The following is a 15365-nucleotide window of genomic DNA, read 5'->3' on the forward strand; positions in this document are numbered from 1 at the left end:
CTGAAAATAAGATATGCAAGTCTTATTCACCAAAAACTGAAAACACTGCTGAAAGTAATTAAATTGGACTTACATAGATACAGAGGTACAGTGTTTAATGGCTCACAGGAATAAATATATTTATCATTTAGAAATAAGTTACAGATCTGACACACTCAAAGCAAAATTTGATGCTTCAAATTCCTGATCTAAAATACCAAAGACAGAAGCATAAAGCTACCTTATGGTTGGTGTGAAGACTTCATCACGTCATTTATGAAATCGTCCCATAAATCACTAGCTGTTTGCATACTCTCTTCATTGCTGCTTTCATCTCTTTATTCCTGAATGTATAAATAACTGGATTCAAGAAAGGAGTAAGAACCGCATCAAAAAGAGCAAGAAACTTGTCCATTTGGGAATTGGGGTGTGGCCATGTATAGACAAACATGGTTGGACCAAAGAACAAAATAACCACAGTGATGTGAGCTGACAAAGTGGACAGGGCCTTGGGTGAACCACCTGAGGAGCGTTTCCAAACAGTTAACAGGATGAACATATAGGAGATGAGAAGTATAAAGAAGGAACTAACACAGATAAACCCACTGTTGACAGTGACCATGAACTGAAGTCTGTAAGTATCTGTACAGGCCAGTCTGAGGAGCCGAGGAAGATCACAGTAAAGGCTGTCCAATACATTCGGACCACAGAAGGGCAAATTAACAATAAATGCTAGCTGGAACAGTGAGTGGCTGACACCAAGGGCCCAGGCAGCAGCCAGAAACAAAATGCACATCCTCGGGCTCATGATGCTCAGATAGTGGAGAGGCTTACATATGGCAACATATCTGTCAAAGGCCATGGCTATGAGCAGCACCATCTCCACCCCACCAATGACATGGATGAAGAAGATCTGAGCAATGCAGCCTCCAAAAGAAATGACTTTACGCTTTCTGAAAAGGTCATAGATCATCTTGGGAGAAGTGACAGAGCAGGCTCCCAAGTCAATGAAGGAGAGGCTGGCCAGTAGGAAGTACATGGGGGAATGTAAGTGAGGATCAGTAGTCACAGAAAACACAATGAGGATGTTCCAGCCATGCTTGCCACATAGAACACAGAGGAGAACACCAGGAGGAGCAGCTGGAACTCCCATGAATAAGTGAGTCCCAGAAACACAAACTCAGACACCGAGTGATTCCCTCCATCCATCAATCTAGCCAACAGGGCTGCCACTGAAATATTGATAACTATGAAAATGAGGAGGAAAGTGTTATTATGGAGAAGATAATTTCTGATTTTTCAATGTCCTCATAATGAATGAAAAGTATGTAATTATCCAGTTCATCAACTATACAAAAATAACAATAATTAACATTATATCATCACAAAGTGTGGGCTGCAACATACTTCAAACATCATCCATACTCACACTTCAATGCTCTGCTCTCAAATTAACACATTAGGCAAGAACAAAAGTGTCCATGACTTCATCAGCTGTTTAAATCTCTTCTGATACTGATTATTCCACATTTCCAAAATATCCCATCATGCTTTTATGTATATCTCATAATCTACTTTTCTCACGGTTTACAAAAATTAGTGATGAGAGGAAAACATTGACTGGTCAATTGTCACCTGGAGTGAACAGGACATAAGACATGAATAGATACTGAATTAGGATAGACTGTAGACTAGAATAGACTGTAGATTAAGAAAATGCTAGTATATGTAAAACTGGAGGCCCTGCAAGTACAACAGGACAGGAGAAGTATGCAGATTCTAGTAAATAAAACAAACACAGTTTTCCATCACATTTTATCATATTCATGGCTATTCTGGGTGCCTCTAGTTTCCACATAATTTTTCATGGCTACAAATATCTAAACTGGACTCAATACTCAGTAAGGCTTTCATAATGGAGCCTACAGCAGCTAAGTGTGAAAGGCTTTCTCCAGGCCTGATAAATGTGTATTTGAGGGTTTTCTGCAGTTTCTGCTAAGGTATATTCCTAAAGTCACAGACGATGTAAAATATCTCTGAAAACATTTGCTTTCTGTCCATACATGTGAAGGTACTGAGGTTAGCACTTGAAATAGTTGAGATATTAATTTGTAATTCATCAGTGCCTCAGTTGTTGTTACCTTTAAGTCCACTGAGATCCCTCTATCCTTAAAAGTATTCAGTACCACCTGCACAATTACCTCCTCTAATGGTTGATATTATCCTGCTTACTTGGCTTGGAAATCTGTTCAGATATTTAATCTTAAAGGCAATTCGTATCCCATTCTTTCAATTTACAATTATAAAATAGGAATATCAAATTTAACTCACATTTTAGGAGGGAAAATAAGATTTCTTTTTGATCTTAAATCATGCTATATATAAGGAGAAGGAAATGGCAACCCACTTCAGTATTCTTGCCTGGAGAATCTCAGGAACAGAGGAGCCTGGTGGGCTGCTGTCTATGGGGTCGCACAGGGTTTGACACGACTGAAGCGACTTAGCAGCAGCAGCAGCAGCATACTATATAAAACATGACACAGAATTTAGTTCTTTAATACACATAGTATTTATATGTGAGGTGGAGAGTGAGCAGACAATAGTGTTGTGTTTCTCTGTGTCCAGACACCCATCTCAATCGCTCCCTATAGTAGAAAGTATTCCCTGAAAACACCTACTAGAGGTTAATTATTTTCAGGTCTAATGAAAAGCAATAGAACAGCTATACTGATATCCATTTTTTGAGGTACAACTCCAGACCTTCTCATTCAAAGGGCCATCTGACTGATGCCCTCATTCATCCCAGTCTGCAAACCTGACAGAAGCTCTCACTATGTCTGGACCCCAATTCTGGGTCACCACCACTGGCATGAATGTCTTTCTACTCTCATCTACATGCACTGACTATGCTATCACATCCCAGTCCAATGGTCCACATTCTCTAGGTGCACAGTGTTACCATAAACCTGAGGCTTGGAGTAGTGGGCAGGAAATAACCACTATCTCCTGCTCATCAGGGCAGAGAGAATCAGCAGGGGAGAGGACTGGTGGGATGGATGTACATGGGAAAGTAATGGAGGCATGTGGGGGCAGGATGGGGGCAAGAAGCTTAGTAATTGTTGGAAAACCTCCAAAGCTTTGGTGAGGAAAAAATATGTGCTCAGTGTGGATGGAAAGTTTTCATGGAATTATTTATGGGCCATTTTGTCCAAGGTGATTATCAATCACATGAAAAACATGAGACCCCCAACCAGGTTCACACAACTAGAAGAATTGGGGACCAGAACCTAGAGCTCTTGACTCTTATTCCAAGAAAGATAGACCCTGCAGACAATAATCAAGCAAAATAAAAATCCACAAAACACTATTTCCATACAATGTCCATTATTAACATTAAATTATATAATTAGTGTAATAATAAAATACATAAAGTGAGTGCCTAGTTAAAGATTATTCAACTAGTAAAATAGAAAATTATATTTGGGAAAGTGGTTATTCACTGCAAATATATTTCTGTACTGATGTGTCTTTTTTGCTGGTTATGCAACTGGTCATTACAACTGTAAAACACTTAAGTTGCTGTCTCTAAGGAGACCTTTCTTTTGGTCTTCCTAAATTTTATTATCCTTAAAGAAGGTCAATTAAACTCACTAGCTATAATGTAAACATACTAGCTATTATTGACAATTTTGTTCATAAAAACTTTTTTTTTTTTACAAATACGTGTAAATCAAAGAGCAGGGAAAACAGTTGAAAACACATGAATTGAACACATAACAAATATTGTCTAATGTGGATATAACACCTGTCAAGTGAATAGCAAGATAAATATTTGGAATGTGTTTTAGACATTCAATAATATAAGATTACCAGTGTCAGCAATAGCAGGTGGGGAAGGCCACTCTCTATTGATTTGACTCTATAAGAATTAGTGAAAGCTAAATAGAAAGAGAAAGAAATACCTTGAATCAATTAATATCAAGGTGCCTTTTAATATTACCTACCATTATTCATGTGTATATAGCTCATATTATATACCCAGATACATACAGTAGTCAACAAATAGTTCTCAACTGTGAGGGTATATTAACAACAACGGCCTTATTAAAGCCATGACTACAGGTCAATGACCTTTATCATTCTTTTTGGTTTATTCTTGATTCTTATCATCATCTTTTTCAATAGTTTCATCATGGTTAAGGGAAAGTTTCTCATTTAAAAACTTATAAGAGCATGATGAGTAGTCTCCCAGTGAGAAGGCACCAAAGGCTTCACAACGTATTTCTCATTGGGATTAGCTAATATTTCATCTCCATACCTACAGTCAGCACTCAACTTATTTTCAGGAAGTATATGGAATAATCTGAGATGTATAGAAAAGTAAAATAGAGAGAAAGGAGAACAAATAAATTTAAAATATTTTAAAGATTGGATAGAGGAGAAATTAGAAAAGATGTGCAAAATGACAAAATAGAAGCAAGAGGAGAAAAGAGAAAGAGCACATCAGAGTTCAGAGAGTACAAAATACCATAGCCTGTATTTCTGAGAACCCAGGTCAGTTAAGGAGAACATCACCCTCTCACCTTTAATTCACTGATTCAGGGCTGCTCCTGACTTTGCAACACTGGATTGCATTTAAGGAAGGCAGATGCTTCTGTCACCTGCCCTGTCAGGCTCACAAAGTTTCTATGAAAATCACACTTGATAATGAATGGACAGGTTGCTTTTATGCTGCACAATGATACACATATGTAATTCACAGTAGAAATTCAACTCTTATTATGACTTGAGGAGTCTAGCATATACCAAGCAGAAAAATGTATACAGGACAATACACAGCAGACATATGAAATTCCCCCCATGTACATTTTCTGTACATTCTACTATCCCGGGAGGGCTCTCTGCCCTGTCAGCTTTTACTATTGCAGGTTAGAGTACAGTTATTTTCAACATGTGGTTCTTCTATATCATAGATTTTTCACATGGATATATACTCATATCAAAAGTCCAGAAATAATTTCCAAATTTTCGTCTCTATCTTCAGTCCTACAATTACAAAACGTCACATATTTCTTTTCATGCCTTACAGTAAAAGAGTTAATAGCTTAGGCTCTGATGTCAACCAGGAATTTTTTTTTCTTTCATTGAGGCTCAGTTGCTCACTTGCTGTGTAAGAATGACAAAGTTATCTGACCTTTCTGAGCTTAAGTTTTGTCATTATTAGCAAAGAGATAATACCTCCCTTGCAGGGTGTTGTGGGAAATAAATGATATATGTATGTAAACATACCTGCCTCAGTACCTAGCACATAGTATGACACAATAAATAGTACTTATTATATAGTAAGGACTATTTACATCGTGGCTTTCAAAGACTGACAATATTCCCAAATGTCTGAATCATTCATTATTCTAATGTATTGAACCTAGATCTTGTTTTATAAATTATGTCTACACTTGTACCCAATGACTTAAGTATATTTCCCAAATAAGTGTACTCTTCAGGAGAGATATTAACCAAAGACTGCCTGAGAGGAAGAAGCTTACCGCTCTGCTTAGGCTGTGACCCTTTCACTACTGTCATCCTTATACTCCAAAGTCATAAATTTCAATTCCTCACATTAAAAAAGTTAAGTTTTTCTTGACCACTTCAGACAATACTGGATATTTCTTTAATGTTTAAGGATAAAAGTGAGTCAAGAAGGAAGAAAGGAGAAGGGCAGGTGTTTTGAGGGGTTTCCAAAGGCTGTGTCCATCCAGGAGCAGATATGTATTGAGCTGAGGCAAGGAAGCCAAACTATACAGTACCAGGTGTTCAGGAAAATACAATATTCTCCAAACTGCTTTTTTCAATTCAGTTCAGTTCAGTCGCTCAGCCGTGTCCGACTCTTTGCGACCCCATGAATTGCAGCACACCACGCCTCCCTATCCATCACCAACTCTCGGAGTTAGACATATTGAATTCTTTAGTTTTGACCTCCAATTTAACTATGCAATTTGAGAAAACAGAGGTCGTTTAGGCGCATTATAAAGTCAGATGTTTACTTAAGACCAAAGTCTTATGTTTTATTATCATTCTTAATTTCTCATTTATTTGCTAATTTAAAATAGATTTGCTTTCTATGTGCCAGGTCTCAAGAAAGGCCAATGTTGTACAAGTTCAATCCTTATCTAACATGTATATAAATATACATCATTGTGTGATGAGGTCACAGACATGGAACAGATTCTCTAATATATGAGAAGAGTAGAGAAAGTAACTACAGTGATGAGAAAAGGCAGCACAGCAAATGTGACATTTGTGTATAGCTTTAGAGATGGTAAATATCATAATACACAATCATAGAAACTAAAATTTCATTTAAAGAAGATGGTCCCTTGGATTGCAAGATCAAACCAGTCAATCCTAAAGGAAATCAATCTTGAATATTCACTGGAAGGACTGATGCTGAAGTTGAAGCTCCAATACTTTGATCACCTGATTCGAAGAGGTGACTCACTAAAAAAGACCTTAATGCTGAAAGATTGAAGTCAGAAGAAGAGGGTAGCAGACAATGGGATGGTTAGATAGCATCACCAACTCAATGGACATGGATTTGAGCAAATTCCAGGAGATAGTAAAGGACAGGGAAGCTTGGTGTGCTGCAGTACATAGGGTGGCAAGAGTCAAACACAACTTAGCAACTGAAAAACAACAACAAAACATTAAAAGTAGGCAAGTTTGGTATTCATTGAGTTAACAGTGAAGCATGCAGTTTGTCTACAGCACAAATGTTGCTTTGGAGAAGAGGAGAAAAATGGTAAAGGTTAGTTTCTGCCCGACACTGAGAACTAATCTATTTAAGAATTATTAAATAAGTATAGAGAGACAATGAAGGATTGGGAGCAAGGAACTGATGATTAGGTCAGTCATTAGGGAAAATACTCCAACCATAACTGGAATAGGTCAATCAAAAGTTAAAAAAAAATGAAGGTAGGGAATCCCTTAAGAAAATGATGAAATAAACAGATCAGGGAGGCCATGGAGAAGCATCAGGACTACACAGTTTTATCTATAAGAATATAAATATAGAAGACAGAAATACTGGGAAGTAAAAACCCAAAGGAATTGGTGACTGATTAAAGTTGATGTGAACATGAGAGAAGTCAAAGATGACACCAAGATGTATGCATGAATAGAATAGTCATGGATTCATTTTTAAAAAGAGGATAGCTGGACATGGAATTTGTGATGATGGAGAAAAGAGATTATCACATTTACATTAAGCAAGTGATAGTGTCACATGGCACACTGACAGTGTGAAAGGAAGCAAAGGAGCCAATGAGTTAGGCAGAACAGTCATGGAGGTAGGAGGACAATTTGCTGTGAGCCAGAGAAGCCAAAACACAACAGTGAATCAAGAATGAAGGATGAAAACAGAACAAAAGGAGGGAGTTGAGAAATGCTATCAGTGAGATATCCAGGTTGAAATATCAGACAGGATACATGGAAAGAAGCATAGATTCAAGACATAACTGCATAGTAATCCATGTAAATGTAATAAATGAATGTATAAGAGTGAGTAAGTTTTCTGAGGGAAAGACTATAGAGGGAAAAAAATAAAAAGGAAATAAAGCAAAGATCCCACCATGTAGAACATGACACTGACAGAGTGAAGGAAGCAAAGGAGCCAATGAGCTAGGCAGAACAGTTATGGAGATAGGAGGACAATTGGCTGTGAACCAGAGAAGCCAAAACACAACAGTGAATCAAGAACAACAAATGAAAACAGAACAAAAGGAGGCAGTAGAGAAATTCTATGACAGTGAAGAAAGGGGGATGATAAAAGGAGAAGTAATATAAGAAAACTGAGATATCATCTGACTTAAGTTTCTACTTTGCAACTGGGTGATTTCAGCCTAGTATTTCATAGGTACACATTATAAACATCAAACAGGTTCATTAAGATATGAATAATATAATAGATGTGATAGAGTTGTTTAAGATAGAGTTAATGAAAGGTCCCCATTAGGGGCTGGATAACAAAGATTGCAGAGAACTTACGAACTACTCTGTTGTAACACACACCAGCAATGCTCAGCAGCTTGAAATCAACCAAAAAAAAAAAAAAAAACCACTTTAACTATTAGGGTGAAAAGGGCTGAGAAATGAAATGGCAAGTGAAGAAGGAGGTTACAAAGGTATAAAAGGTTTCTGGTCATTGGACAGTACAACCAGACAGTCAAGACTGACCATAAGCCACAGGCCAGAAAAAAAAGCACATGAGACCAAAAAAATAAATATTTTAAAATGAGGACAATCACTTGGGAAACTTGTAGTCATACAATACATTGAGTCTTCCGTGGTATTCTTCTACAACTTTATTATCATTCTTTGAAGTATGCATACACGTGAGTCTCCTTCATGAGCCTAATTCCTGATCCATTCTCCTTCTCTCGTGCCAGCCAAAAACTGCCACAGAGAAGGTTACATCACCGCAAGCTGAGGAAAACTCAGTTTTTGCATTCCTGGAACAAGAACCTTGGCTCAGTAATTTTCTCACTATGGACTTTATTTTTGTCCTTCCCACCTACCTGTTTTGTCAAGGGAACTAAGAGAACAGCATCATTAAGAATTCACATAGATATAGTTCTCCTAAAATCAACCAGATCCTATGCAGTATCATTACAGACACATAAACATAGTTATATAAACAGTCAGAGCAACAGCTAATTACAACCCCAGGGGTTAGTGACCAAGTGGTGCTGCAGAGATCTGGGAATTATCACCTATGGTCATTTTGGTTTCCCACTGTAGCCAAGCAGAGAAGCTGTTAATGACGAGAAATGAGACACTCAGGTTTCTTATGACAAACAATTACTGACCATCTTTTAAAGCTATTTTAAATATTTACTTTATGATGATTAAAGTTGATTTCCAGGGTAACATTTTAAATTGTCTTTTAAAATGTTGATTATCACAATAATATTCAACTTAAACACAGAATATATTAAGAAGTATTAAGACTATTACACAGCAATAAAGCCACACAATATTCCATGAAAAAGAAAGAGAAGAGAATATATAAGGAAATGAGATTTAAATTGACTTCAAAAATAATACTTTAATACATATTCTATTGAAGCCCCAGAACCATATTGTGAAGTAGATATAATTGTTACCACATAATCTCAGAAAAATTATTGACATTATATAGATATTATAAGGTTGAGCTATATATGAATTTAGGACTTTCTCAATTTTTTCTTCTCTTTCTTTCTTAAATTATAGAAAAGTCAATATTACCCAACACATTCATGAAGCACAGGATCGTGAATCCAAATTTCAGGCATGCATAACAGATAAAACTGTAGGTCAACCTCAACTATGTAAATAAACTCAGAGTTTCAGTCTAAGATTCCAGTCTTGAGATGCTTCTCCCTCTCTTTCTTTAAATAATGAGATGAAATATAAATGTGAACTCCATTCTTATAAAAACCAGGAAATCTACCTACAATTCCAAGGCATGACATGTAAAGTAAAACTACGTGCCATAAAAATTGAAATAGGACAAGAATGAACACCAAAAGAAAATGCATGCCTCTAAAGATCTTGAATCAGTCAGGAAGTTCAGTAGTTTCAAAAAGAGGTAGCTATGTTGAGAATAAAACCAGTGATCCTCACTTTAAACAGCAATATCAGAATGTGTGAACCCTCACATTAGAAAGTGATGGGGTAATGGAACTTAAAGAGAAAGATACAGATACAGCACCTTTGAAATAGTTAGGCCATGGTATAGCATGGCAAGAAGTGGGGGAAAGCATCCAGACAGCTGACACTTGCCATTATATAATGAGAAGAAACAGACAAATAATAAGATACATGATAAATTTTAACAAATATGACTCCACTCTGAGTCAGTAGTTAGAGCAGCAGCCCAGGCTTGAGTCATACTAATGAATGAGAGGTATTTTGAAAACCACATTCCAAAACTCAACTGCCTTCTATCATATATCACAATCACCCCCACCTCCTCCTCCTTCATGATATCCTTTCAAATATCTAGTGTATTAATAGATAATGATAAAATTATATTTCATAGCATAATGATTCTATTATAAAACAATGATGACCTGTGTGAATATACTTCAATAAGAAAGAAAAGGGAAAATGACATAAGATAAACAGCAAACACATAATAGGTTATGCCATGAAGTAGTGAAAATTATAAGCAAATTTTCAGTGAAAATGTAAAGATATCTTCTTTCTGAAATGACATTTAGAAAATATGAGTCAAATTAAATAAACGACAGAAAATATGAAGTGACAAAAAATAAACTGGAAATTTCAAGAAGTAAATAACAAAATGAAAGAGACAGAAATGAGGATCACTAACAGAAGAAAAAAGTGGAAGCTTAAATATTCTAAAAAGAATGGAGTTTAAAAGAATTAAAGAAAAATATAGATTAAAATAATATCCAACAAATTAAAAATTAGTTTTTCTTAAAGAGAGTTCATAATGTTTAGTATAGAAATTATTCAAAATAAAGAAAAAGGAAACTTCTCCAAAACAAAAGAAGCATTGAATTTACAGACTAAAGAGCTTATCAGAAACCAGGGGTAAAAAAATATAGCATGGGTCACATTAAGGCAAATCCAACTGGTTATCAAACCTCGTGTGCACAAAATAAAGAAACTTAAAAAAAAAAAAAAAGTTTAGGAAACAAAGTTCTCATGAGGCCTTACTGAAGAAAACAGAGAATGAACTTCACTATTCAAAACCTGAACAGATATAACATGGTAATAGTAAATTATGAAGTTTAATATTAAACAGTCCTGGGAATCCTGAGGACTATGGTTAAAGAATAGAATACATGTGTTAAAAACTATAACACTATAAAGAGTAATTAGTTACATGTCAGTTATATATCAATAAAACTGGAAAATATATTTTAAAAAAGAATAATTACATTAGTAAAAAAATTAAAAACAAAAATATTTCTACTGAAATATTATGATTTCTTTATCTTTCACAGTAGGAGGGATTCAAAATTACTTTAAGGGTGATTAATTATTATTTTAAAGTATAGAGGTAATGATTAAAAGAACTAAGAATTAAGTTATCAAATAAAATTGAGTGATGAAGGGGGAAAAGATAGGGGGTGGGTAAAATAAAAAAGGCATGTATACTAATTTCTACTATAGTGAGGAGCCATTTCCTTCTCCATTTCCTTCTTTCCAACCCAGTGATTGAACCTGGGTCTCCGGCATTGCAGGTAGATTCTTTACAATCTGAGCCACAAAAGCCCACAGTGAGGAGTCAATGGGTACTAAATTTGAGGTAACACAAAATTACAGCATTACCTATGTTATATACAATGAGTAATTAAAACTAAGTGTATGGTGTTAGAAAGTGTTCTAGTTTCATTCTTTTACAAGTGGTTGACTGGTTTTCCCACATCACTTGTTAAAGAGATTGTCTTTTCTCCATTGTATATTCTTGCCTCCTTTGTCAAAGATAAGGTGTCCATAGGTGCATGGGCTTATCTCTGGGCTTTCTATTTTGTTCCAGTGGTCTATATTTCTGTCTTTGTGCCAGTACCATACTGTCTTGATGACTGTGGTTTTGTAGTAGAGCCTGAAGTCAGGCAGGTTGATTTCTCCAGTTCCATTCTTCTTTCTCAAGATTGCTTTGGCTATTCGAGGTTTTTTGTATTTCCATACAAATTGTGAAATTATTTGTTCTAGCTCTGTGAAAAATACTGTTGGTAGCTTGAGAGGGATTGCATTGAATCTATAGATTACTTTGGGTAGTATACTCATTTTCACTATATTGATTCTTCTGATCCATGAACATGGTATATTTCTCCATCTATTTTTGTCCTCTTTGATTTCTTTCACCAGTGTTTTATAGTTTTCCATATATAGGTCTTTTGTTTCTTAGGTAGATATATTCCTAAGTATTTTATTCTTTTCATTGCAATTGTGAATGGAATTGTTTCCTTAATTTCTCTATTTTCTCATTAATAGTATATAGGAATGCAAAGTATTTCTGTGTGTTTATTTTATATCCTGCAACTTTACTACATTCATTGATTAGTTTTAGTAATTTTCTGGTGGAGTCTTTAGGGTTTTCTATGTAGAGGATCATGTCATCTGCAAACAGTGAGTTTTACTTCTTCTTTTCAAATTTGGATTCCTTTTATTTCTTTTTCTGCTCTGATTGCTGTGGCCAAAACTTCCAAAACTATGTTGAATAGAAGTGGTGAGAATGGGCACCCTTGTCTTGTTCCTGACTTTAGAGGAAATGCTTTCAATTTTTCACCATTGAGGATAATGTTTGCTGTGGGTTTGTCATATATAGCTTTTATTATGGTGAGAAATGTTCCTTCTATTCCTGCTTTCTGGAGAGTTTATATCATAAATGGATGTTGAATTTTGTCAAAGGCTTTCTCTGTATCTATTGAGATAATAATATGGCTTTTATTTTTCAGTTTGTTAATGTGGTGTATTACATTGATTGATTTGCAGATATTGAAGAATCCTTGCATCCCTGGGATAAAGCCCACTTGGTCATGATGTATGATCTTTTTAATGTGTTGTTGGATTCTGATTGCTAGAATTTTGTTAAGGATTTTTGCATCTATGTTCATCTGTGATATTGGCCTGTAGTTTTTGTGTGTGTGTGTGTGTGTGTGTGTGTATGTGTCATCTTTGTCAGGTTTTCATATTAGGGTGATGGTAGCCTCACAGAATGAGTTTGGAAGTTTAAAATAAACTCAAAATGGATTAAAGATCTAAATTTAAGAGCAGAAACTATAAAATTCCTAGAGGAGAACATAGGCAAAACACTCTCCGACATAAATCACAGCAGGATCCTCTATGACCCACCTCCCAGAATACTGGAAATAAAAGCAAAAATAAACAAATGGGATCTAATTAAAATTAAAAGCTTCTGCACATCAAAGGAAACTATAAGCTAGGTGAAAAGACAGCCTTCAGAATGGGAGAAAATAATAGCAAATGAAGCAACTGACAAACAACTAATCTCAAAAATATACAAGCAACTCCTACAGCTCAATTTCAGAAAAATAAGTGACCCAATCAAAAAATGGGCCAAAGAACTAAACAGACATTTCTCCAAAGAAGACATACAGATGGCTAACAAACACATGAAAAGATGCTCAACATCACCCTCAGAGAAATGCAAATCAAAACCACAATGAGGTACCATTTCACGCCAGTCAGAATGGCTGCGATCCAAAAGTCTACAAGCAATAAATGCTGGAGAGGGTGTGGAGAAAAGGGAACCCTCTTACACTGTTGGTGGGAATGCAAACTAGTACAGCCACTATGGAGAACCGTATGGAGATTCCTTTAAAAACTGGAAACAGAACTGCCTTATGTTCCAGCAATCCCATTACTGGGCATACACACTGAGGAAACCAGAATGGAAAGAGACATGTTCATCACAGCACTGTTTATAATAGCCTGGACATGGAAGCAACCTAGCTGTCCATTAGCAGATGAATAGATAAGAAAGCTGTAGTACATATACACAATGGAGTATTACTCAGCCATTAAAAAGAATACATTTGAATCAGTTCTAATGAGGTGGGTGAAACTGGAGCCTATTATATAGGGTGAAGTAAGCCAGAAAGAAAAACACCAGTACAGTATTCAGTTCAGTTCAGTTCAGTCGCTCAGTCGTGTCCGACTCTGCGACCCCATGAATCGCAGCACCCTAGGCCTCCCTGTCCATCACCAACACCCAGAGTTCACTCAGACTCACATCCATCGAGTCAGTGATGTCATCCAGCCATCTCATCCTCTGTCGTCCCCTTCTACTCCTGCCCCCAATCCCTCCCAGCATCAGAGTCTTTTCCAATGATTCAACTCTTCGCATGAGGTGGCCAAAGTACTGGAGTTTCAGCTTCAGCATCATTCCTTCCAAAGAAATCCCAGGGCTGAAATCCTTTAGAATGGACTGGTTGGATCCCCTTGCAGTCCAAGGGACTCTCAAGAGTCTTCTCCAACACCATAGTTCAAAAGCATAAGTTCTTCTGCGCTCAGCCTTCTTCACAGTCCAACTTTCACATCCATACAGGACCACTGGAAAAACCATAGCCTTGACTAGACAGACCTTTGTTGGCAAAGTAATGTCTCTGCTTTTGAATATGCTATCTAGGTTGGTCATAACTTTCCTTCCAAGGAGTAAGTATCTTTTAATTTCATGGCTGCAGTCACCATCTGCAGTGATTTTGGAGCCCAAAAAAATAAAGTCTGCCACTGTTTCCACTGTTTCCCCATCTATTTCCCATAAAGTGATGGGACCAGATGCCATGATCTTCGTTTTCTGAATGTTGAGCTTTAAGCCAACTTTTTCACTCTCCACTTTCACTTTCATCAGGAGGCTTTTTAGTTCCTCTTCACTTTCTGCCATAAGGGTGGTATACTAACACATATATATGGAATTTAGAAAGATGGTAATGATAACCCTGTATGTGAGACAGCAAAAGAGACAGAGATGTATAGAACAGTCTTTTGGACTCTGTGGGAGAGGGATAGAGTGGGTTGGTTTGGGAGAATGGCATTGAAACATGTATATTATCATATGTGAAACGAATCAGCAGTCCAAGTTGGATGCATGATACAGGATGCTTGGGGATGGTGCACTGGGATGACCAAGAGGGATGGTATGGGGAGGGTGGTGGGAGGGGGGTTCAGGATAGGGAACACGTGTATACCTGTGGCAGATTCATGTTGATGTATGCCAAAACCAATACAATATTGTAAACTAATTAACCTCCAATTAAAATAAATAAATTAAAAAAAAACTATAAACCTTCAAAGTTATTAAAAGAAAACACACACAAAAAGAAATAAAACATCATATAGAGAGAAATTTTAATACATAAAAGTATTACATAAAAGGATGCATAAAATTAATTCATTAAGTTATCTTAATATTTATTGACTACCCCATTGCCAGGAGTGTGCCCAGTGCAATTGATTGATAGTTCTCCCATCTTGAGGTTTTATATACTAGAGGCAGAGGCAGATATTAGTTAAACAACCACAGAAACAAATGCAAAATTGCAAACATGAAAGTTACACTGTCATATTGTAATAGAGGATTTGATGTAAGCAACAAAGTCAGTAAAGATTTCCTGAAGACGCAACTGGAGCTAAAATCTAAATGATAAATAGATGTTGACTAAGAATGGAAGACAAAAGATTCCCTGAAGGGGAAACAATCTGTGCTTCCCCTTGAGGCCAGAGTGGGCACTGGGAGTGAAACCTGGAACTACACTGAGAGAAAATGAGAGGAGATTTATACAGGATGAGGCTGAAATAAGTAGTGGGATACTCTTTCTAGGAGAATGAGAAGGCAAGGAAAACTTAAA

At 36.4% G+C, this 15365-nt stretch overlaps 1 protein-coding gene across 1 annotated transcript; it reads right to left on the reverse strand.

Moving 5' to 3' along the window:
- Positions 1-253: 253 nt before the first annotated feature.
- On the reverse strand, positions 254-1188 carry LOC113899462 (olfactory receptor 4F3/4F16/4F29-like). Its single transcript, XM_027552815.1, is given in 2 exon segments — positions 254-1071; positions 1074-1188. Coding segments are annotated over 2 exon segments (933 nt in total).
- Between the last annotated feature and the right edge of the window lie 14177 nt (positions 1189-15365).

Source organism: Bos indicus x Bos taurus, chromosome 10 (genome assembly GCF_003369695.1).
Source record: "Bos indicus x Bos taurus breed Angus x Brahman F1 hybrid chromosome 10, Bos_hybrid_MaternalHap_v2.0, whole genome shotgun sequence".
Classification (NCBI taxonomy): Eukaryota; Metazoa; Chordata; class Mammalia; order Artiodactyla; family Bovidae; genus Bos; species Bos indicus x Bos taurus.